We start from the raw sequence: 25,984 nt of genomic DNA on the forward strand, positions 1-25,984 counted from the left end.
GACATTTTGACCGTTGAGACCCTTTGATCGTTGGGGCCATGCGATCCTTCGGGTTTTCTCTAGCAGAAGTGAATCTTCCCCCTGAGCCTTTCAGAAGTAGAAAAACAATAACCACAATGGTCGGGGGGCAGGGTCGGGAAATAGCCAATATTTATTAAACACCATATGCCAGATACGAGACTAAACTCTTTAAATGCATTAATTGATTTGATCCTCACGACACCACTATGACCTACACTCTTTTGGTCCCCATAAGGAAACAAGATCAAATCACTTGCCCAAGGCTCCAGAGTGATGGAGCTCGGATACTCGGGTCAAGTCAACTTCAGGACGCATGCTCTTAACCAGCAGGCCCACCGTTCTGTTTCAGAGATACTTAGTTACTGTCTGGACAGAGGTGTGGCTGCCCTCCATGGTCGTACTTAAACCAGATATCTTTCTCTCCCTGTATGCAGTCAGTGCATGGCCGGTCTCAGTCTTTCCTCAAGCTACACTGAACACAGGCCTTCCAATATGACATTCCGCTTGCCTGGAACACTGTTCCTGTCTTCTTTTCCTGGCTGATTCCTACTCACACTCTCGGTCTCCACTTACTCACCTCTTACTCCAGGTCGCCTCCGGAGATCCATACTCCTGGCCACCAGTTGAGTGTTCGTACTGTTTGCTTTATTAAGAGTTCACTAAATTGTCTGCCTGCTGGGACGAGGAAAGGAGTAAGATGATAAAGCACCAAGGAGAAAGGCAATTCCGGAGCAGAGTGGCTCAGACTCCTCCCTGAGCATCCTGGAGCTGGTGTCTGTGCACCCTAAAAGTTTGCTCCGTTGGGCTGCTGCTCAGCCAGTGACTCTGAGCTTTCCTCCACCAACCTCCCCACCCCAAAAGGAGTAAACTCATTTTTCTGGAAGCTTCTAAACTAGGGTACACCACTCTGGGATTTGTATTGAAATAAAGGGTCCACTAGGGTGCAATGAAATTCTATTTGCATTGTTAAACAAGAAATAAATTAAGCTTTACTAATGTTGACATATGATCGAGCACTTAGTGCAAATGCCAGAGGATCACCTGTCACGTTCAACGATGTGTGACATACCTGAGCACACAGTGGGAGTCCCACCAGGTGGAAATGTGAGTGATGCTTCCACTTGTTCGTTTTTGGAATTTGTGACCATGTCTAGCTGTTTACTTGGCCCAGTCAAGCATGTTTATAGATTACATAGCTAGTTTTAATTAAAGCTCAGGAAACGGATGTGACAAGATTCCTGCTAATAAACTGGGAGTTAAAGACAATTGTCATAACGCAGAAATGAATAAGATAACATCAGAATTAACTCTTTTCCGGTTATTGGTATGAGCTTTGTGGAGTTTTTTGTGACAACGTTATGATATAAAAACAATGACAATCTGATCAGACCCTTCAAGAACCCAGTAAAAAAAAAATCATCACAAAGACTATTTGTGAAATGTTTTTATACCCATTGTCATTACACCCTGAAATCAGCCATTTCTCCAGGGGGCCCTGGTTTCTCTTAGTGGGGAATGGTATTTAGAAACCGTGATCTGGGCACTAAATCATATTGAGCCTTGAGATAATAGCTAATGACAGTATGAAGACCATAACATTAAAAAAATCCATAAAACCAAACCTCTACAAAGTATTCAAGTGTTTACATCACTCTTGTTCGTTATGAAATTTCACTACAACTGATGACAATGTCTAGAAGCTGCTTTTGATTTCTTAATAGCAAATTTAAAAAGCCACATGCCATGGGAAACACTTTTTCTTGCCACTATGTGATGATAAACTAAAGTATATTCCTCTGCCAACAAACACTATTGGAAGATGTCTTTTTTTACAAAAGGCTGCAGATTTGAAGAAACAAGTTAAGTTTGCCATATAACTACATGGCAACATACCATAAAGGCAGCTATTCCCAACAAGGCCTTTTCAAAAGTCAAATACACAAGGAACTACTTTTTTTCGTTAGCCCCCAAGGAAGAAACAAGATGTACGGGCGACAGGAATTAATTTTAATTAAAACAAAAAGTTTTAGTGCCCACATCTTGGTTTCAAAATACTATTCCCCATTAAAAGAAACCAAAGCCCCTTGGTGAAATGGCTGACTTCAGAGTTGGAGCTAAAAAAGTGTAAAATAAATCTGGAATATCTTATGCCAGAGTTAAAAGAAGTGGGGAGAAAAAAAAAAAAAACAACCTGCAGACAGAAAGGAACCAGCTTGATATGGCCCCCACTGGCCTAAACTGGTATAATTTTAGAGCATTAAAATAAAGAGGCTGAATTGGTGGAGCATAGGGGACTTTTAGGGCAATAAAACTCTTCTGTATGTAATGGTGGGTACGAGATGAAGCGAAGCAGAATATGCCACTTCATAATATGCCACTTTGGCACATTATTTTGAATTCAAGTAACTCGAGAAACAACTGGTGGGTGCAGGGACAGTCTGACCCTCTTTGTCACCCTTAAAGCAGGCAATAAATCTCCCACGTAAAATTAGCTTCCTGTACCAGGAAGGTAGAAGGCATCCTTAGGACTAGATAGGGAATTTAGGGCCAAGATGTCTGTGTAAACTAACCTTGCTACCTCTTCACTAATTTACTCTTCTCAAAGTTTTAGTGTTCAGATCTTGGTTTCTAAATACCATTCCCCACTAAAATACTGCCCCTTGGAGAAATGGCTAATTTCAGGGTTGGAGCTGAAAAGTATAAAATGAACCCAAACTCCTTTGTCTTGTCAATTCTTCACAAACTTATTTGTCTAAAAGGTATACAAATGCCTGCTTTAGTCACTTCTTTGAGTCTCATATTTTCATGGGGCTCCCATACATGTGTAACTAAAGTTGTTTTTCTACTAATCCATATTATGTCAATGTAATTATCACACCAACCAAAGAATCTAATGACATAATGCATTTGGCAGAACCCACAGAATGTACAACACAAGGAATGAACTATGTAAACTATGGATCTTAGTTCATTATAATGTATCAATATAAGATCATTAATTGTAATAAATGTACTATACCGACATAAGATGTCAATTATAGGGGAAACTCAGGAAGAGGAAAGGGTGCATGTGGAAACTTTGTACTTTCTGCTCAATTTTTCTGTAAAACTAAAAGTGCTCTAAAAAATTTATTCATTAAAAATTAATAAGCAAATATAGTAATTAACTATAACCAATTAAATAAAATAATATGCTATGAGTCCATACTGATAATAAATAAGATAAAGCACTTCCCTACAATATGTCAACTAATACTTGTAGTGGGGGAGGCAGAGTTAAATTACCATTTCACAACTATCACAATAGACTGGTTCAGGCAGGGGTCATTAACGGATGCTAATTCTAGAAAAGTTCTGAAAAAGTTTGATGAAGAACAGTTATTTGCAGGATCTCAGGGTATGTATCCACAAATTAGTTGCAAGGGGAAAAATAGTAACTATACGGTGGAGAAACTGGATAACACTTGACCATATGATCAAAATTAGCATCCCAATAAGGAGAGAACAGACATAGCCTGCCTGTAGATGGGCTATCTGAGGACAGCACACAATTTATGCAGTATTCCAGCCAGGAATACATAATCTGAATCTAATCGTGAGAAAACATCAGACAAGCCCAAACTGGGAAGCATCTATAAAATAACTGGCATGTATTATAAAAAGTTAGTGTCGTGAAAGACCAAGGCCAGATCTAAAAAAGTTCAGGGAAGCATGCGCACGCACGCGCGCGCACACACACTCACACACGAGGAGTCTGTACCTATATTTGTGTGTATATAAACAGAGAGAAAGCACAAATATAACAAACTATTAACAATTTTTTGAATCTGGGCAAAGGATACAAAGTTCTCTCTTACTATTTTTGCAACTTTTCTGTACATTTGCAATTATTTCAAAACAAAAGTTTTAAAAGAATTTAATAAAAATAATCTACAAGTCTAACCTCTGATGGATCATTTTGACTTGAATAAAGGAGTGGGGGATCTGAGTTAAGGTTAGAGAGCTAGCATCCACCACACGGGAAATTAATTTATGCTTCACCCACAAACTATTAGAGCAAATAAATTGAAACTGAACTGCATAAAGCGCTACAGGGTGTCACACCTGTGGTAAATTTTATTAAAATATAATCCAATATTTACAATATATTTCCGCATTAAGATGAGGAAAGACCATGAAAATCTGTATCATGCAAATGCTGTCAACCCAGAGATGAATTATATTTTTACAAGAGATATTTACCCACCATTTTTTAACAAGTGGATATTACCATGTTCTGTCTCAAACTGAAAAACACAACAAACCATTGACTTTAAATTCTTTAAAAGTGCTTTTACTGTGAGCAAGTGAAAATCAAAAGAAACTGTAAGTATAAGCTACATATAACTTGCATGGTTAAATATTTGGGGATATTTCCATTTGGATGTTATTTCTGTTGTCAAAAATGCTGTACATCTATAAAAACTCTAGCTGCCCACTAAAGGCACGGGGGCGGCAGGAATGTTTAAAAATCTTTCAAATGAGATGTTTCCATCGGTTTGGGGCCTATTGTTCTAAATGTAAAAATGCAACCTATTCCAAATAGTTTTGCAAGAACAACGTTTGGACAGCAGGAAGTGGATTTTTAATTAAAACTTTCAGAGAGTCGTTGGAAAGGCTTTTTAACATGAGCATAATTCACTAATTAGTTATAAGCAGGAATTTCCCTCTTCCTTTGGATCATATGTTCTCATCGGGTATTTTTCCATCTATTACATCGTTAAAACAAAGCACTGACATACTCAGAATCAAAACGAAGAATCGCTGAACTGCAAAGTGATAACCCAAAGTTTTTAAAAAAGAAGCCAAACAACCCTGGACAGATTTACTAAAAATCAATGTTCATTTTAAATGGGTGAATCTCATGGTATGTAAATTACACCTCAGTTTCTTATAAGGCATGTTCAAATCGTGTTGTCCTCTACAAATATTCATTTTGCCATGTAACTGATAATATTGTTAGGTGTTATAATTAACAGCTAAGACTTGATTGCTTATTTCACCTCTCCTTTCCTTTTCATTTTGCTTATCTTCGTAATGTACCTAATCTATTAAGGTATTTAAATAACCATTTGAATGGCGGACTCAAATGGTTTATTGATAAGAATTAATCAAAAGAGTTTAAAAGTCCGTTGTTCTGGAGACCACCGCAAGCCCGGAGGCCTCGTGATTCTCTCGCCGGGGCCCGTACCCCCTCCGCGAGGCCGCCTCGAGCGCCAGCCGTGTCCAGATCTAACTCTGGATTCGCCCACAGCGCCCTGCGCCCAGGGCACGGCCTGGGCCGCTCGGCGGTTTCCTCATTCCAGCTTCTTTTAATCCCCATACTGCTCTCCGAAGCCTCCGAGTCCGCGACGCGGGCCGGGCGAGGAAAGGCGCGGGCGGAGAACGCGCGAAGGGCGCTCGGCCAGCAACCAGCCGGATCTGGGGGCGACTCCCGGACCGCGAGACCCGCGCAGGCGCACTGGCCCCCGCGCTCCACCTAGCCGCGGCCTTCCGAGAAGGCAAGGGCGGGCCGCGAGGGGGCGGTCACAGGCCGGAAGGGGGCGGCCGCGCGCGTGCGCGCGTGCGCACTGGGCGGCCCTGGCGCGGGATCCGCGAGTGAGGCGCGTGCGCGGGAGGGCGGGCGAGCGCGGAGAATGGCGGGGCGTGCCGGGGTGGTCGGGGAGGCCGCGGAGCGTGGGGGATGAGCGTCGGGGCGCGGCCTGTACCCCGCGGCGTCCTGTGTACGGAACCGAACAGCTGCGTGCGATGGCCCAGGACGTGACTAGTGAGGTCGGTGGCGCCCCGCGGACGATGCTCGACCTCCTAGGCGTGGCGACCCTAGTGTCGGTCGCTGGCATGCCGTGGGTGTCGCCCGCAGCCGCAGGTGAGAGACGAGGTTCCCGGCGCAGGCTCCGAGGCGGGGCGTGAGGCTGGGCGGTGTCGGCGTTGGAAGTCACGGCCTCGGAGGGGGTTGGCGGAACACAGATGTCCGTCTGGGGGACCTCTGGTCCTCGTGGCCACAGCGCTCGTATTGAAACCGCCTTAGGCAAGTGGTGTTAAGGCTCCTTGCTCGCCGCTCGCTTGGCAGCCAGCGCACCCGTGCCGGGGGCGCCCACCCGCTGGCCTTCGGTCACGCCCTGGGCTCCTACCCCCGTGGCCTTGCGTGTGCGGGAGCTTTCGTGTAGATTCGTGTCGAGTTTGTGTCTTTTCGAAAAATCGGGCATCTCGGCTGGACCGTTTGATCATAAGGCTTTAGCCAAGAACTCTGCTACTGTTCCTGAAATGCTTATCCTTCGTTTAGTGAACAGTTATTCAGTCTCACGTAGGAGGGCAATGAGGGTTGCAAGGATTCTTGCAGCCTAATAAAAAGTAATGATAAAAGGAAACTACACAGCCAAAATATGAAGGCTAGGATCCACCAGACTCGTTTGCTGCCCGCCTTAATATTTAGCCGGGATTATCTGGGGAATGGCAACTATTACAAAGTTGATTTTGCAGTGAGGAGGGAGGGGTACCCAAAGAGAAGCAGGGCCCAAGTGACCACGGTCAGGAATCCTGGAGGTCGCGGAAACCGCCTAGTGGATTCAGATAGTTAACTGTTGCCTTAGAAAAGCGTACCCCAACGTGATACATGGTATCCTCTTTCTCAAACTCTTCCACAGTATAGCAGAAGGAGTGGTAGTAGGGGTCTTGGTGCAACCCGTGGTACTTTGGAGTCTTTCGTTAATGAAAATTTGCATTAAACTCATGTTTGCTTTAATATAAGAATTTCCCCCCAGAGTTTTCCAGGAAGATGTGCATTGGAATCCTAACTCTAATCTACATTAGAGCTGCTAAAATCAATTTTATACACAGCTAGCATTTATTGTGCTTTTAATTATGTGCCCAGGCTCTACTCTGAGTATTGTAAAGGTATAAATTCCTTCAGCTTTCAAAACAACCGCTGGGCACTGTTATCCTCCTTTTGCAAATAAGTAAACTAAGACACAGAGATTGTGTAATTTGCCTAAGGCCATCCAGCTAGCCAGTGGCTGAGTGGGAAATCAGACCCTGGGACTCTGGCCTCAGACCTCCAGTGCTTAAGACTAGACTGTTTCCCTAAAGGTCAGACGATTTAAATTCTTTGTTATCCACCTCTATGTTATCTTTCAATTAACTAATTTACTTTTTCCCAAAGGAATAGTAATGTTCAAAACTAAATGAAATGCTAGCCCTAACTTGAGATCATAATGTTGCTCTATCTTTCAAATTCTTAACAACATTCATGCTTTTCAACCTAGTGAATGCAGTTCTGGGACCCCAGCCTAGGAAAACGATCCAAAAATAGGGTAGGAAATTTATATTTGTATGGATGTTATGTATTTGGATTTATATTAGACTTTAAAAAAATAATAAACTGCATCTGCTCATCATTGTGAATGTGAGGGTTGGAAACAACCAGTTGTATAAATAGAAGTTTGGATTAAATGCCCATCTATGCATTTTGCGTGCTAAAAGGGTGAAAGAAATTATTATCAAGAAGATATTGCTAATACTAATAGAACAAAATATAAAATCTAAAATCTTGTCTAATAACTCTATTTCCAAGTCTCTGTCCTTTTATCTGTCGATCTCTCAAATGCCAGGATGTCTCTAGCTCCAGGTCTCCTTCCTTTAGCAGGATTGCTTCCCTGAGGGTTTTCCTGGCTATACCCCATCAGATTTCCTCTTCCTGTGTCAAGGCCCAGAATTACAGAATTAGAATATTCTAGACTAGATACTGCAGATGCCATCAGATCTTTTGTTAATCCCTGTAAGCCCAATCACTGCCCTTTAGTTGCACAGAGTCTATAAAATTCCAACAAATGGGATGGGAACTAAATTCAGACGAGTGGGATTAGGGGAGGTGTTCTGTTCAGGGATGAAGTCTCAGAGAATACGAGTGTGAAACGGAAAACGGGGTGGGGGCACTCAACGAGTAGCTCCCGAATTTAAAAAAATTCAGAAAATCTTAAATGTTTTACCTTTGACGACATACCATAATATTTCTAACTGGAAAGCAGAGGAAACAGTCCCAATGAAGGAAGTTCTACACAAGGACCCTGTGCTCAAAAAAGTCTGCAAGGAGAAAATATGCTTGCCCTGAGGCAGAAGTAAAGGCTAGAAATATTGTAGGAACCAGAAATAAATTTAAAAGCTGGTCTTTGAAAAATTATAGTTTATCATAGTGAAAGATCAGACCTTTGCGATGTTGAAAAAGTTCATGTGAACTCGGCATTACGCCGAGTACTCTGAGAAATGTGGATTAAGTACGAAGTTGGATAGACCTGCCCTTAAAGAACTTGACAGTTGGAGATTTGTGTTTAACACAAAGAAGCAATTTTTTAAAGATCTTTTCACCAAGTTTTGAGAGCCTACTGGATATCGGGTGATGGGCTTTATTTATTTTTTCATCTACTTCTGTATGAAATTGAGCAGTACAGATTCGTGGTGCAGCATATGAAGAAAGAACAAGACCATGAGGAAAAGTTTTCTAGCAGGGATCTAACTTGAGCTGGCTCTCGGAGGATTTGGGTGGTCAGAGAGGAAGATTAATGCGGATCGGAGGGGCCAGAAAGGAAAAATGAGAAGAGAGGGCATCTACCTGGTGTAAAATTGGTACTAGCAATGTAAGAAATCAAGTAGGTCTCTAGAAGTCCTTAAAAATAAACAGAAGGTTCAGACTTGATTAGTTCGGCAGTCAGGACTTTTTCAGGTTCCTATAGGGCTTGGCTGACATAAACATTCATACCCCTCTCGATTTGGTTAATGTGAATATTCATTTCCTGTGAATAGCTGTCAACTTTGAAATCACATCTGTTCAGTTCTCTATCAGGGTCTATGAAGCACGTGTCTATCTCAAACATAGAATGTGAAACCAAACATTTGAACCCTGTGTCCATAACATCAGAATCTCTTCCAGACCAAACAAAAATTCTATTTTTATAGAAAGACTGTTTTCTTTTTCAATTAAAAAACAGCACTTACTTTTTTTCCTTTGTTTTTCCACCTTTACTGAGATATAATGGACATTCAGCACTTTTTATAGATTAAAAAAATCTTGTTTTAGCTCTCTCAGATGCAGAGATATAATTAGCAACCTCTCTATCCTGAGATCAATCATTAGGTGTTCTTAAATATTTTATATACTTAATTGTTATATTTAAACATTCATTCTCTAATCAGTGATGTGAAGAGAATAATAACGTTTTTAAAAATGTCTGTGGTGTACATGTAACTGTCTTCTTTCTTGTTACCTTTATAGGAGAAACAAACTTAAAATCTCCCCAAAATGTAGAGGTCTACATCATTGATGACACCTTTATCCTGAAGTGGAACCAGAGCGATGAGTCTGTCGGGAATGTGACTTTTTCAGCAGATTATAAAACGTATGTGACTCTGCTTATTGCTTTGCCAGAATCATCTGAAGAATTCTTATAATTTTAACACCACATTTTTTTTTTCAGTTTGTGAAACATTTGGGTTTTCCATTTTTTAAAGAAATTTCATAATATTTATAACTTCACCTCTACAAATATAGACAGTCAAATTTATCTTTGGACTTTTGACACAAGAGATTTGGGGGACACCAGTGGCAGACAGCTTCCTTGTCCACAGCCATACCTTCTCTGTTCTGGATGCTCCACGTTCTTTAAATATAAATCTGGCTCTGGACTAGAACATCACCATAACTTGAGGATATGGGAGAGAACCCCAAAGGGCCTAGCCACGGTTTTGGAATAGGACACCAGGTCTGTCTGGTCAGGGTTTCCTATTATCTCCATCACACACGACATTTTAACTTACATGCCATTTATAAACATCAGTATGGCAGACCCTGCATTTCCACAGATCTGATATTTTTGGAGTTTCAGTTCCTCCTCCCTAGTCCTAACTTTCTACTTAATAAATACCAAGAAGATAGGCAGGCAGAAACTTGCAGAAGAAAGGATTATAGAAGGAAACAGGGCTCCGGAAATAACAGTACTTTGCTTGGAGTGTTGGGGCCTGTGTGCTCACCACACTACCTGTCCAGGAAAGAGCAGGCAGGTAATGAGGCAGCGAAGAAACAAGGCATAGGACCTTCAGCACCAGGATCCCATCACTTCACCCACGGCTGTGGCACTGTTGTTCTCCAGCTGATTGTTAATAAACAGTAATGTGTGTGTGGGAGAGCACAGGTATGGATATATATATGTGTGTGTACATGTTCACAAATACGTGTATGGTTTTTCTCAGAATTGATAATGTAAGGGTTTTTATCTCTAGAAGTTTTCTTTAAATTGAACTTTGAGTTTTGTTACCAATTTTATTTTTTGCCTTAGTTCAGAACATTCTTAAAACAACTGTTTTAAGTATAACAAAGAAGACGTCAGATCCCCTTCTTTAAAGTTACCCACATAATAAAGAACAGAGCAGTCGACAGTGCTCTCACGTTCTTGTGCCTCCACACGTTGCATTGCTTATCTTAAATTCTCCAGTCCACAATCATCTATTACCCTTCCATTCTGACTCTAGCATCAGATGCATTATTTCAGTGTGTTCTTACTTTATTCTGTACTGTTAGCTTTATAAACAGTTGCTTTGTCGAAATATGCCAGACTGCAGCTTTGGGGAGACAATATAGCATTAGTGTACTGCAGTGTAATCGGGACTTGAGCCAGGATGCTTGGGTTAATCCATCCTCTGCTACTTATGCATCCTCTATCTCAGTTTCCTTATCTGTTAAGTAAAAACTATGACCACACGTAATTTAGCATCCAAACGGATACTTTTGAGAGTGAAAAGAGGCACTTAATTTTGCATAAGCTGAAACAAGATTAAACCAGGACTGTCCTAGGCAAACTGGGCTAGGATACCCCAATAATAAGTGTCTAAGAAGGTGTTTATCAGTGTCGAACAATTATATATAAAGTGCTCAGAACAGTGGCATGGAGTAAGTGATCAGTTGAAGTGTAATTAGTATCAGCAGTAGACCGGTATTTTTTAGTACGTATGGTGTTTCTCAGAATGTAGCACGTATGTCACTGGTGGTAAATGATACACAGGCACATAAATAAGCTATTAGGATATCAATGCCTATAGAATCCATGCTGTCTAAGACATCATTGTTTGTGACCTATAGCTAAAATTTGTTATGGTGTATGTAGTGTGTAGTAGTATTCTTTCATTCAACAGATACTGAATGCCTTTAATGCCAAACACTCTTCTGGGTGCTTAGACTACATTAGTGAATGAGACAAAGATGGCATGAAGTTACATTATGAAACCTGTTTTATGAACTGAATATTACATTGGTTGCATATTCATTTTTAAATTATATTCTGTTCTCATCTAAATACTGTATGTGGTAAAGTTTTTTTTTTTTAAGGAATAAAAGTAGCTACTGCTACAGTGGCTCCCTTATATGCAAAAGCAGTTGTAACAGAGTGTGCAGGAAAGACGGATGTAAAAGTGAGGGTGAGTTGAAACAATACCAGGGCTTAGTTTTAAATTTTTAATAAAGTTTCTGTTTATATAAGAGTTTTCCAGATGAATGGACCATAGACACGTTACTTTTTGCCAGTAGCTCATTTTATTTTGACCCTTTATGCCCCTGATTTAAAGATGTCTGTGCTTTACTCACTTCCCAGACTTCTTTGTATCTCCTACTTTCCCTGGAATTGTATTTTCTAATAAATGCCATTTGAAAAAAAAACCAAAACTATCTCCCAAAAATCTGGATTTCGAGATACGGAGGAGTTTTTGAGGAATGTTTTTGTTAAATTAAAATAAATGTCATTAATACCAGCTCTAATCTTAGAGCTCAGGTAGGTAAAGTAGAAGAGGTAACTGGCCGGGAAGGAAGGATTCTGTATGCTAGTGTGTATTTACGGTAATCTAAAAAAAAAAAAAAAATGTTTCCTTTTTGAAAAATAAGGTAGACTTGGATTTGGGGCAGCACCAAAATTATTTGGATTTCATCCCTAGTTTCTGTTGTCATAAAGCATCTTTAAACGAAGTCTGCAGTATTACCAAAAAAAGTCAGCTGATGCTAGAACTACAAATTAAGCTTGACAAAAATGCCTTCTCAGAGGATAGTTTCTCTGCCTGGCTAAGGTAGGCAGGGCTGACCATAGACGTCTGACCTTCGCTTCAGACTTCTTTCCTCTTTGTGGCAACAGGTCCTTTGTGTTTGGGGCACAGGCTGCCAACTTGATTTCTTCATGTATTTGAAGAATCTGATATTAATCACTTAAACTTTTCGATTGACGAAATCCACTTTGAGGAATTTATTAGTTTATGTTAACATTTTAAGTTCTTTGTTTCTAGTGATGTAATAGAAGGAATTAAGGAGATCCGCAAGTAGAAGGGATGTTTTGGTTTTGAGGAGGGCGGAGGAAATTCTCAAACCATATTGATTCTAAGGTCTTTCTTAGGGCTAGTAAATCTGTTCATAGGAGGAGATCAGACGGAATTTAGTTCCCAGAATTTCAGTTAAAAAGAGAAGATCCAGAAATACAAAGTAGTTGGCCAGAAGTCACATAACAAAGCTGACTCTGAGTCCACTTTTACCTACGGGTCATTTCTTTCTCTGCTTCTTTGAAATCTAAACCACCCACAGAATTATAGAACCGTATTAAAAAGTAACTTTATGTCAGAATTAATCCTTTTTATGAATAATAACTTGGTATATATGCATGGAAAAAGAGTGGAATGTTACACACTTAAAATGTTAACAGGATATGAACTCAAGTAAAAGAAGTAACTACTTAAACTAGAAATGCTCTTTTGTGTTTATACATTTGCTTATTCATTCTGTTGCTTTTTTATTTTAAAGGCCTGGGATGGATAATTGGGAAAAATTACCTGGGTGTCAAAATATTACTGGTACGAAATGCGACTTTTCTCCACTCAAGATAAATGTTTTTGAAGAACTTAATTTGCGTATAAGAGCAGAAAAAGGAAACAACGTGTCTTCATGGTCTATAGTTGACTCATTTATACCAATTAAACAAGGTAAAAAAAAAAAGTCGCCAGCTTAATTACATTATATTCTTTGTTAAGTATTACCAGAACACCTCGCTTCTCATGCGTGATGAAAATCTCCCATCTTAAACACACGGACACACACGCGCGCGCGTATACACACACAAAGATTCGCTTAAACCTGTATCTCATTCCTGCTATGGACTCGTTTTTCTGCTTTCCCTGTACTAGCGGTCCTTAACGCATAGTCCACAAGACCCTTTCAGGAGGTCAAGCCAAAACAATTTCGTAATAATTCGGAAGACTCGTTTGCCTTTTTCATTTAAATTCTCTCTTGAGTGTACGCTGGTGTTTGATGTGTGGTTTGGAGACTGAATACAGGAGTCAGTGTGAGATACATGTGTCTTCTTTATTAAGCCAGACATTCCAGAGATTTGATCAAAACGTGAAATAGCACCACTTTTCTCGCTAAGCTTTTTTGGTTGGTTGGTTTGGGGAAATAGAGTTAATTTTTCATAACACACATTTGTTAGCATGTAATGGGTTTATCATTTTTAGTAAATTTATAAATACTTTAAGTTATTTTCAGTTTTAGTGTTTAATATGCTAAATATTGAAAGACATACCCCAGATAAAGAAAAGCTCTTTAAGATCCTCAGTTTAAGTGTGTAAAGGGGTCCCGAGACCAGAAAGTTTGGGAACCCCCGCCCTGTTCGAAACTCGGAGTTATCTGTACCTCTTCTCCCCCCACTTCCTCTTCAGCCCTGTCCACTCGAGCTTCGTTCCTCATCATGACACCCAAGCCGCTCTTGTCCAGGTCACCAGCGACCTGCATGATGCCAGTTGTGTTCCCAGTCATCTTCTGGCTCCATTCCTCTGTGGCATCGACATGGTCGTCCCTCCCTTTTTGTGAAACCCTTCCATCCCTGGATCTCTAGGGCACTGCTCTTTCTGGCTCTCCTGCTCGTCGGCCATGCCTTGGCCAGTTTCTCCTCATCTCTCAGACCCTGCAGTGTTGAACTGCCGCAGGGCCCAGTCATTTCACCTCTTCTCTTTCTGCACCATCTCTATGCTCTTAACTCCCGAAATGGTATCTCCAGCCCCATTTTTCGTCCCCTTACCTTTAGATTTGTATCACTCTTCAGCTCTGTTCAGCGTCCCTACTTAGATCCCTAAAAGTCGTCTCAAACTTAGAATGGCCAAATAAAGCTCTTCATCTTTCCCCTGGAAACCAGCTCTTCCTGCAGCGTTTCCATCCCTGTTAATGACACCACCTATCTGTTTGCTCAGGCCAAGCGCCTTGGCATCGTCTTTAACGTCTCTTTTCCTCACGTCCTGCATTTAATCTGTCAACATATTGTGAATGATCAACCTTCAGAGTATATCCTGAATCCAACCCCTTGTCACTTCCACTCCTGCTGCGAGCCTTCATCAAGCCATTTTTGTCATTTGAACTATTGCAATAGCTACTTCTGGTCTCCCTGCTCCCTCGTAGGTAAATCGGGGTGATCATACTATGGCACTCCTCCAGTCTCAGCCTTCAAGTTCTTTATTACCTGGCTAACTACCTCTCACATCTCATTTTCTACCTCTCAGACATTCGAGCCCCCCTGTTGTCTCTTGGAAATGGCGAGCACCTTCCCGTCTTAGGGGCCCTGCACTTGCTGCAGGCCCAGCTTGGAGTACCTACTTTTCCCCTGGGTATTTGCATGACATTCTCCCACATTTGAGTGCGGTCTCAGCTCAGGTGTCTCAGAGAGGCTTTTCTTGACTGGCTTAACTAATCAGCTCTTGTTACCATTCTCCGTCCCTTTAGAGTACTTCATTTTTCCTTATAGCACACATGATGTTATATGTATTTGTTTGGGCTTGCTTTTTTTTTTTTTTTTTTTTTGCCATATTTCCATTAACAAGGGACTGCCTCTGCTTTATTATGTCAGGCACATATTAAGCAATCAGAATTATTTGTTGAATGAATGTTCGGTGTTGTATTAATGAGGTTATATAGTAAATGTTTTGATTTTTGCAGCTCACATTGGTCCTCCAGAAGTACATTTAGATCCCGAAGATAAGGCAATAATAGTAAACATCTCTCCTCCTGGAACAAAAAACAGTACCATGTGGGCCACGGCTAGTACAAGCTTTATATACAGCGTAGTCATCTGGAAAAAGTCTTCAAGTTTAGAAGTAAGCATTATTTTTATCTTTGTTTGCTATGAGAGAAAAACAATGTGAATTAATTCTAAAATTTGACTTTGTACTTTTTTAAAGGACAGGACTGAAATTGTTATTCCCAGAAGTAAAATTAATAAACTCTCACCAGAGACAACTTACTGTTTAAAAGTTAAAGCAGGACTACGTTTACAGAGAAAAGTTGCTTTTTATAGTCCAACGTATTGTGTAAATACTACAGGTAAGGAGGAAGTTTTGCTTTAGATTCAATAGCTGTATACAGATAGGCAGTCTATTAATTTTGGCATTTTTTGCATAGTTGCTGAAATTTATACGATGGTTTAATAGATATTAAAACAAAAGCACATACATAAGCAAAAAATTTTCTTCAGAATCTACAAAAAAGAGGAGGCAGTTGCTAGAAGAACAGTTAGTCTTCCAAAAATTCTACCTTTATAAGTGAAACGTTAAAATATGAAAGCATCTTGATATATTTAATCAGTGACATCTTGCCAACAATTAAAGTCACTGATAGGAGCTTAAATTTGTTTATTACCTTAATTATAAATTTAATAAGCTTTGTTTTTTTAAATCAAACCATAGGGAGTGGTTTAAAGGAAAGTTTTCTTCTCCTGCCTCCTACCCTCAGTTCTGTTTATCAGAGATAAGCATTGCTAGCAGTTTATGTATCTCCTTTCAAACTTTTTCCAGGACTTATATCAGCATATACACAGACATAGTTTTTTTGTTTTTGTTTTTTATTGTTATTCTGTGTTTTAAATTAAAAAATAGGATCTTGTTGGATATATTTTACAACTTTCTTACTTAATCTAATTTATTGAAGATCTCTTTGTATGTCAGTCTATCGCATTCTTTTAAATAGCTATATGGTATTACATTGTATGAATATACACTGTAACTTATTTAACTGTTACCTCATAATGATAGAATGAAAGCCTCTTATCTTCTTGCCCATGCCGTTAAGAATTCTTACCACATACTCTGTCACTAGAGTAAATATATATGCTCTTTTGTATATTCTTTGTCTTCCAGTTGAAAATAAACTGCCTCCACCAGAAAACATACAAATCAGTGCCAAAAATCAGGTCTATGTTCTTAAGTGGAATTACACACGTGAAAACGTGACTTTTCAAGCTCAGTGGCTCCAGTAAGTTCTAATCCATAAATTTCCTCTTGCAGTTTATTTTGCCCAGTATATTATGCTGCTTTTCACTCAACTTCAGCCACCTGCAACTCCTTGCACACACGTTGACTGATGAGAGGTGTTTTTTTTTGCTATGCTAGTGACTAACTGGATGACATTGAGCTAATCACTTAACCTCTTTTGGCCTTAGTTTCTTCATTTGTTGTAAAATGGGTATAGTCTAATATCTAGTGTCCTTATGGGCTCTTTAAAAAAAAAAAAATTTACCAAAAAAAAAAAAAGGTACAATGCTAGTTGTATGTATTTCCCCAATCTGGAATGCTTAATGTATGACCCTGGTCTTTTCTTCAGACTCACTTTTTCCATAAGTCCTTGAAATGATTTCAGTCCAGTCACTATGACTCGTTCAATTCAAGTTAGCCTTCTCATTTTATTATTTAAGTGGTTTTGACAAATTTTTTAGTGATTACTTTAGTGGGAGTTTAGTGGGAGTGTGTTCTGTGTGGTCGAGTGGAGACTAGACAAATATGGATGTCTAAGCACCACATAGTGGAAGAGACCTGCACATAGTTTACACTGATGGAAAATTGTAGGGGATAAATAGACAAGAAGAGAAGAGGAAAATCAGGTGGAAGGGGAGGTGAATTATGGGAGAAAAGGGGTGAAAAAGAAAGAAATATCGAGGGACGAGGAATAGAGGGACCAAAGGCAAGTATAGGTAAGGCAGGAAAGGAAGAGTAAGAAGAAAGAGACTAGAAAGAAACAAAAATCGAGGGCGAGGGAAAGCTGACGCTGCTGTGATAGATGGCCCTGTCCTTTAGTGTTAGTTTTAAACCAAAAGAGTTTGTATAATGGAAACTCCTTTATGTGTATATGTGCCCCTCAGTATATATATAATCTCACAGACTGATCAGGAAGCTGCAGTAATCTGTGTATGCTTCATTTTCAGAAGTATGTGAAATAATAGGGCTACAGACTAGAGAGGGATAGGGGTTTCTGATGGCTGGTCTCTACGTTTTTGGGGGTTACTTGCCACACTGTAAAAAGCACTGAAGAAATTGTAAAGATACAGCAGAATATAACACGTTCTAGAAATCTAAAGCAGTTAGCTGACTTAAGTGTAATTTAGGACCAAGGAGTGGTATACAAATTATAAGGGTTATAGAAATCGAAAATACAATGTTGGATGGGGCTGAAGGGAATCCATTTGGAAGGAGATGAGATGTAAACAGACCTTGATTGTTGAATCAGATGTTTTAAAGTGCACAAAGGAGGGCATCCTAGGCCAGGCGGCAGCACGAGGCAAAGCTTGGGATGTGAAGGGATTTAAAATTAGGCTGGGGTAAGGGCGAGGTATTAGTTTTCTATTGCTCTGTAACAAACTACCACAAACTTAGCAGCTTAAAAAACACCGTTTATTACCTCTCTGACTTCTGGTCAGGAGTCTAGGCATGGCTTAGCTGAGTCCTCTGCTCAGGGTCTTACAAGGCAGCAGTCAAGGTGTCAGCGAGGGCTGTGGTCTCACACAAGGCTCAGGGTCCTCCCCTGAGCTCGTGTGCTTGTCGGCAGAATTCATTTCTTGCACCTGTAGAACTCCTGGTGGCCTGCTTCTTGAAGGGCGTCAGAAGAGGGAATCTCTGACCTCTGGAGCCTCTCAGGTCAGGCTCACCCAGGGGTCTCATTTGAGTAACTCATAGTCGACTGATTTGGGACCTTACTTTCATTTGTAACATCTCTTCACCTTTGCTGCGAAATGTAGCCTAATCAGGAATTCGCGAGTCCGTTCAGGCCCAAGGGGAGGATGTGTGCACCAGGGGCTGGACTACTGGGCGCCATCTTGGAATCTTGCCTACCACGGTAGGCAGGACCTGCCTTGAGAGCAGCAGAGCATTTGGGCATGGGAGAGCAATGAGAGAAAGAGGGGCATGGGATGGCATTAGGCTGAGCCTCAGACTATCCCGTAGGCATTTGGGTGCCATTGGGAGTTTTGTGTTGAGGGCTGGGTAGCATGAGGTCTGTATTTGAGGAAAGTGAAGATGGTTGCATTGTATGTGTTTCAGTGAACTAAAGACGGGGACCAACTAGTTAGGAAGCTATTATAGTTCCAGGCTTAAATCGAGATGCTTTGAGCTGTTGGTTTCTCAGCAACTGACTTGACCTGTCCAGGCTCGGTTAGATGCCCATACTCTGTTGAGACTTGCTGTTAAAACACTGGTGTATGTCTCTGTTATAGCACTTACCCATGGTTGTGCTGGTGCATGATTAGCATACACCAAATGGGAAAAGCCTTATTTATAGTGTTTGCCGGTTTTCATGATATAAATCCTCCCACCGTGGCCACTTTCAGGATACTGACATGATGTCAGTGAGCCTGGAGTTGGAAGAGATGCCTAGTAACTCCATTACGTGGGGTCTCCACCGTATGACTGAAGGAGACATAAAAGCTTTGAGCATAGGTAATAAAATGTAAAATGAGACAAAATGAGTTTTGAATATTACCTTTAATATAATTTACTTATTGTAAGTTTGCACAATTTAACTTTTAGTAGTGGCTGTGTTTAACAACTGGCTCATGGCATTCCTGAAAATGTGAGTTATTTCTGTGCACTGGTATCAGCCAACTCTAGCACACCATTTATCACGCACGAGCAAGATCTTCAGTTTTCTTTAGTGTTGTATACATATCTCTCCCACTGGATTGCGAATTTCCTGACGGTGGGGACTATTCATCTTTATAACCTTAGCTTCTAACAACGTCTAGCCTATTATAGATACTCAATAAAAATGTTTATTAAATTAATGTGTTTGGAATTTAAAAAAATTTTTTTTGTGTCTTAAAAGTGCCTTTATGACAAAGATTCTTGAGAACTATTCAGGAAAATGGAAACAAATACCGAATTGTGAAAATGTCACAACTACCCAGTGTGTCTTTCCCCAAAATGTTTTCCCAAAAGGAAATTACTTTATCCGTGTCAAAGCATCTGATGGAAATAACACATCCTTTTGGTCTGAAGAGGAAAAATTTGATATTGACAGACAAAGTAAGCCAATAGTTTTTACTTTAGATTATAATTCTTCAGTTTGGTACAGATTCTTAAAATTGTTTTTCTAATCTAAGTTAACACTGACTTTACACATTTCTTCCAGTTGTCATACTTCCTCCAGTCATCGACATGAAGCCCATTAACAACAACTCGCTGCGGGTCTGTTTCAGCACCCCAGAAGGCTCTCAGAACGAGTCCGTGGACCAGCATTTCCCACTAATTTATGAAATTTGGTTTTGGGAAAACATTTCAAATGCTGAGGTAAAAAGACTAGGTAGTATAATTTGGAAGTTATAATTGGGTAAAAAAAAAAAAAAGGCTTGAAGTTAAAATTTTAGAGAAATTTGTTAAATTTTTAAAAAATGCCGATTAATTCAGATATTCACAATATGAAAAATATTAGCATTTTTCCCTGTTTGCAGGGCAGAGTTATGGATCACCTGCATCTGGGCCCCCAGTGGCTTTCAGAATTGAGATCCCCGAGCCCATTCCTACTCAGTCAGAATCTCGGGGGTAGAACTCAGGAGTGTGCGTTACACGATTCCCCAGCATGCATCTAACCCACTCTCTCTCAGCACTCCCCCATAGCCGTGACCCCCAAAACCACCTCCAGACACGCCACACACCCCTGGGGCAGGGCACCTCCAAGCGGGCAAAAAGTGGTTCTTAGGGGGCCAGTCTTAGATTGAATATTGAAAGAATTCAGAAAAGAGATATTTCCTGATTTTATGAAGTGACTAAATTTTATTAATGATATACTTATTTTTTCATAGAGTAAAATTGTAAAGGAAAGAGCTGATTTTACTTTTCCCAACTTGAAACCGCTGACTGTATATTGTATCAAAGCCAGAGCACTGATCGAGACTCCAAAGGGGAATAAAAGCAGTGTTTTCAGTGATACTGTGTGCGAGAAAACAAAACCAGGTCAGAACGTTTCATTATGTCTTTTCCAAAAAATGTAACTAGACTTAAAAATAAATCAAGTCATTGAAAATTGTAAAATACTTCCTTTTTACTGAAAAAATATATAGAGAATATTTTTTCATGAACTATATGAATTTAAAAAGTATACCTTCAAGCTGTCTTTCAGTTTTAGAAAATAGTATTACAGCTCCACTGAATTTAGTGTTTTTGAATGCTTTATATTTCATCCAATATCTGCATAATTAGTTTCCTGTAATTGTTGTATTTTTTAGTATTAAATAAGACTTTTAACTTTTTTACATAATCCTTAATATAATTACCATGTAGAAATCACTTAATTAGTTCCGTTGTGAATTTTTTTGTGTGTGGGAAAGACTTAACTTTCCTGTAATTTTTTAGTATTAAATAATTTTTATGTAATCCTTATTATAATTACCATGTAGAAATCACTTAATTAGTTCCGTTGTGAATTTTTTTTTATGTGAGAAAGGCTTATCCCCAGTCTGTGTTTCAGTTTTCTAGTGTAGCCTATAGATGCTTAGTCACAGAATGTCTTACATTGTGCCAGCTGCATATTATGGAAGTGCTGGAGAATACTGTGTATGTTTGGAGCTGTGTGCCAGTATCGTATCCTTCGCTAAGGATCTCTTACTTCACTTCCCAGGCCACCCTTAAAAAGTAAACGCCGTCGCCTATAGCTGTTGTCGGCTTAGTGCTGCCAGAAATATTTCTGAGGATATTATTTAATAGATTTTCATTTAATAGAGTTCCTTTCACATGGTTATACTTACTTCATACTGACTGCAAAAGTGTAACATACGTATTTGTGTGTCAAAACGTATTGATGCTAAACATCACTTATTCGTTTTTAGGAACTACTTCCAAAACCTGGCTTATAACTGGAATTTGCGTCACGTTTTTGATCCCAGTTGTTCTTTTTGTTGTGAGGGTCTTCTTGAAATTTATCAATTATGTGTTCTTTCCATCAAGTAAGCCTCCTTCCACTATAGACGAGGTATGTTACTTTTCTTTGTCAACAGCTGAATTTTTGTTAAAATGGAGGGGAAATATATTTGATTTCAACAGGATATATGTTTTCTTTAGAAAATAATATAGACTGATTTGGGTATTTTCTTCAGAATTTTAGTAAACTAACTTTGGAAACAGTCATTTTAGTAAACTAACTTTGGGATGGTGAAGTTTGTCCTGAATCTCATATTTTTCTGCAGTTTGGCTACTGTGGGATTTGTTTTTACCATTGAAAGTCTTTGTATTCACAGAGGAAAACATTACCATCAGTGCAGAAATTGTATTTTAGGGATGAAATCACAGAAAATAAAAGAACAAATCATGAGTTTCCTCCCATGACACCTCTCCGTTTTGGTTTTTTGTTTGCTTGTTTGTTGGCACTCTTGTGAGGTCAGCGTATTTCATGAAAGCACTAAGTGATGAAGACCTAAGCACAGAATCTGCCTAGGGCAGAGAGTATTGTTAAGAGCTCAGGCTTCAGAGACACCTGAAGGTGGGTTGTTGAGAGGCTGTAATGTATTTGCACATATGAGCGCTGCGAACTCGAGCAGGTCTTAGTGAGCTGAAGCCAGCGATGCCATCCCATAGAGTTGTAAGCAACGAAGATAAACCAGAAGGGCTTAGCCCCGTAAAACTGCTCTGTGAATATTAACTATTTTACTCTTCTGCCCGAGTTTTTAAATATCATTCCTATATTCTCTAATACTCATAGTTACTATTTAAAGAACTTATAACTAGCTAGTTACAACAGCTAATCTTAGCTGAACAGGGAAAAGTTAATTTATTGTTTGTCCTAGAAATTTGTGGATTGGGTACAAAAATTTTTATTATTTCAAAATAAAGCTTCACAGCCCCAGTGCCCTCCCCTTTCCGTCCTCCCCCGTGCTCCCACGGTCCCTGCCCCTGAGAGCCCAGTGGCCCTTTCTTGGACACTCTGCATGTGCTTACCGGAAATGGTGTTAAGATGTGTGTGACCTCCCTGGCGATGGTTTTATTCTAAACATTACCATGCAGGTGATAGGCTCTTAGCTGGCTTTCTAATATGCATGCCAAAAGACAGGTTTTCTAGGTCTTAAGAAACTAAAGCTGTTAGAACTAGGAAACATTTTTATTATTTTAAATAATTTGTTTCTGTTCTTTCTCTTTTTTCAATTAGTGTTTCTCCGAACAGCCGCTAAAGAATCTATTTTTTTCCACTTCTGAGGAACAAACTGAAAGATGTTTTATAATTGAAAATATAGACACTATTTCTGTAGTAGAAGAAACTAATCAAATTGATGAAAATCACAAAATATATAATTCCCAAACCAGTCAAGATTCAGGAAACTATTCGAACGAAGACGAAAACAGTGGAAGTAAAACAAGTGAAGACTTTTTACAGGAGGAAACTGAATGAACAGAAACGAGCTCTGTTAGAGGGTTTCGTAGAAGTTATACTCGGAGCCTGAGCTCCTTGCTTCTCTCAGTAACTATCAAGAGGATATTTGCTTGTTGGAGAAGAAAAAAACATCCGATCACAGGTCCTAAAAACACAGACAACCACTTAGGACAGATGAAATTACAGGAATTTGGAAAAAAGTCTTCCATATTCTTTTCCCTGTGTAATGTCTTATAAGACCTGTCGTTGGACCTGTCTTATTTAGATGAGATGAGTTAAATCCGAAAGATGCCCACTGTCGTTCTGATGACATGTGAAGTGCCACTGCTGTTTGTGGCGAAAAGTAGTATTATGTTCGAACAGTTAATGTCACGATGCTGCTGGTTGCTGCATGTGTCATGGATTCTCCATTCCCAATATTGCTCATTATTTTTCAGAAGATATTTAGAACATTTGGTCTTTTCTTTTGATGCTAAAGCAGACCCTTAGGAAATTCTTTAGAAAAGCTGAATACCACTTCCACTGAAGAAATTTTCTGGAAAATAGCTTGCTCTAGAAAACATCTGCAGATGCCAGAAACATAGTCCTTGGGATTTGTCAGGGAAATTCTGTCAATTTGTCCCAAGAATATTGGCTCCTACATCGTAGTAACCAGGTAATCTTTTACTATACATTAAGACTTCCTGATTCATAACTTACTAGAATCACTTCTGATTAGAATTTGCAATCATTGAATTTATAGAAAAATGGAAAATTGTCTAATTAGAGAAGTTACTAGTTTTAAGATGTGTGAGTATGTAGATGTTAGTGACACTGTATGCAAGAAGCCTTGGTACCAGGAAATGCTACCGGTAGAAAAGACACAGACAGAAGTAGAATAATTCACTAGGAAAGAAACAGGTGACTTTAGTGAAAAATAAGAATAAGGTGTATAAGCAGCTTTTAATTATTAACATGGGATTGTTTGTTTTTATGGCTTACCTGTCATTTTTAACATGAAGCCAGCTTCTCTGCATTGTCCAGCAGTATTCCACTCTACCTGCATGTACTCGAGACAGTGCAAATTATTATCAAGGTGAGGGGGAAAATCTAAGTGGGAAGAACACCTAATTTAAAAAATTATATGATGCTTTTCAAAGGCACCTATAGCTTATTTTTATACTATTTGATATTTGGGGTTATTTGTGGAGATCCTTCACAGGAAGGAAGCCTAGGAAATCTAGGGCAAAATTGTCAACTTCAGTGGTTGCCATGGTGACCAGAGAAAGAAGAAGGAGCTGCTCAGAGCATGGTGGGTCATGTGTTTACTGAGGAGTCTCCGCTGAGGTCAGTTCCATCCGGGTGGGAAAAAAGGTGAAGGCAGCTGCCTGGGGGAGGGCTGTGACACTCAGCGGGACCCTAGCATGCTCGCAGCTCTGCAGGGCCCAGCGTGCGCTTTCCTGGACTTGTGGTCCAGCCTCCTCACAGGCATCATGGGGACCAGGGAGGGTCTCCCCTTCTGAGACACAGATCTCTGCTGGAGACTCCCTGCAGTGCCCAGAACACACTCAACCTTTTGAACTTTTTGACCAGAAACATTTAGTTTAAAGCAGACCTTCCAGTTTGGCCCTTTGTTTGGAAAGGCCTTGTCTGTGGAAATGAGCTTCTTTAAAGAGGACGTTAAGAGCGTGGCATGACACCCTGCCACCACTGGCTTTCATGCAGGGCCCGTCCCGTCTAGCGCACAGACCCTCGATTTACCACTGGGAAAAAGCTGCTTCAGACTGGGTATCCTAGAAAGAAACGTTCCCTGTGTGAGATGTGAAGGAGGGGAAACTCAGACATTAAAAGAGACCAATGAAATCGTTAGGGTGCGAAGATGTGGGAGCACAGGTCTTCAAGTTGTAAGACCTCCCTGGCTTTCAAGGAACGTGTATTTGGCGGCAGCAGCAGCAGCAAACAGGAAAATCCTCACTTTCGCCTTGTCTTCTTCCAGACAGGAAGTGCAGTTCAAGTCCGTTCTTCCTCATAGTCCACATGTAGCTTAATCAGATGCGCTTGCTTGTAAGGTGGTCTTTTTTTGAAGAGTACTTGGAAGTACCATGTCCTTGAGAGCCTCCACATCACACTATTGATAGTTCTTGGAGAGGCTGGGTATAACCTAAGAATTTATGTAGAAGATCTACATCATTACAGCCAGAACTAATGTTACATTAATATGTAGTGTAGATTAATATGTGTGTCAGTGACGGGTCTGTGAACACATCCGTGTGTGCTTACACCTACTACACATGTATGCACTTGTGATACGGGCCATGTTCCATTCGTATAGCCATGAAGTACTTAGTATAGACTCTAGTTATAAAATTAGAAATGCTGCTCAGAACTGTGAACTGTAGAGTCTGGCCAGAATTTTGTAACCTACAGAAAACTATTTTAAAATACGACTTGGAATTTGTATCTTTTTTTCAGGCTGTGAGTTTTAAAGCAGCCTCAGATAACACTTAAGAATTTGAAGCATGTACAGAACCTTTCCTTTCCCCGCCTTCATCCTCGTTCCCTTTGACTACCTGACATGATAGGTATTTGTTTTACCCGGTGTCTGTCTGCCCCCAGGAGACTGGGAGCCCTATGAGAGCAGGGACTTTCTTGTATTCATTACTGTGTCCCCAACAGCCGCAACAATGCGGTGCCTTCCACGTAGAACATGCACCGAGAATAACAAAGGAATGAAAGACAAAAATTTGAACAAAGTAGGTGTTTCTGACAATGTGTATATGTTTACCGAGTTGTGGGAGGACATAGTGTTTTCAGTGTTTCTGTTATATCTTCTATTTCATTTGTATTTTTGTCTTAAACCCTATTGCTGTTAACAGTTTTATATAATAAACATCGGGGCCAAAAGCCTTTGATTTTGTCGTTGTGCTTGAACTTAATAAACTTCTGTGCAGCAAAGGTGCTGCAGCTGATGCCTTTACAAGGTGTTCATAACGGAGGGAGCTGATACCTGTGCCAAATGTCCCGACGTCTAGCATTGAGTCCCAAAGGAGCCACCACTGTCGCCACCATCCATCACTTGTCCTGGACGAAGAGTCTGTTTGCTCTCTCTTTTCCACAGCCCCAGCCTAAGACTTGGCTGAAGCACAGCCTTGAACCTGTGAGTTTGCAGTGGTGTTGCCTACTCTGCTCGCTTGAACTAAACTGCTTGCTTTTTACAAATACTTCTCAGAATCAGCTCCTTCTAAGGAGACTCTCCAATCCCAC

General features: G+C 40.1%; 1 protein-coding gene across 1 annotated transcript; it reads left to right on the forward strand.

The window, feature by feature from the left end:
• The first annotated feature begins 5,678 nt into the window (after positions 1-5,678).
• Positions 5,679-25,632, forward strand: IFNAR1 (interferon alpha and beta receptor subunit 1). The gene is made up of 11 exons (XM_039857862.1): positions 5,679-5,926; positions 9,326-9,449; positions 12,881-13,059; positions 15,059-15,216; positions 15,301-15,442; positions 16,255-16,369; positions 19,208-19,407; positions 19,514-19,671; positions 20,184-20,334; positions 21,207-21,349; positions 22,520-25,632. The coding sequence occupies exons 1-11, from the start codon at positions 5,809-5,811 to the stop codon at positions 22,757-22,759; spliced, it is 1,728 nt and encodes a 575-aa protein (XP_039713796.1). The 5' UTR covers positions 5,679-5,808; the 3' UTR covers positions 22,760-25,632.
• The last annotated feature ends 352 nt before the right edge of the window (positions 25,633-25,984 follow it).

The sequence above is a fragment of the Pteropus medius genome, unplaced genomic scaffold (genome assembly GCF_902729225.1).
Source record: "Pteropus medius unplaced genomic scaffold, Ma_sr-lr_union100, whole genome shotgun sequence".
NCBI lineage: Eukaryota > Metazoa > Chordata > Mammalia > Chiroptera > Pteropodidae > Pteropus > Pteropus medius.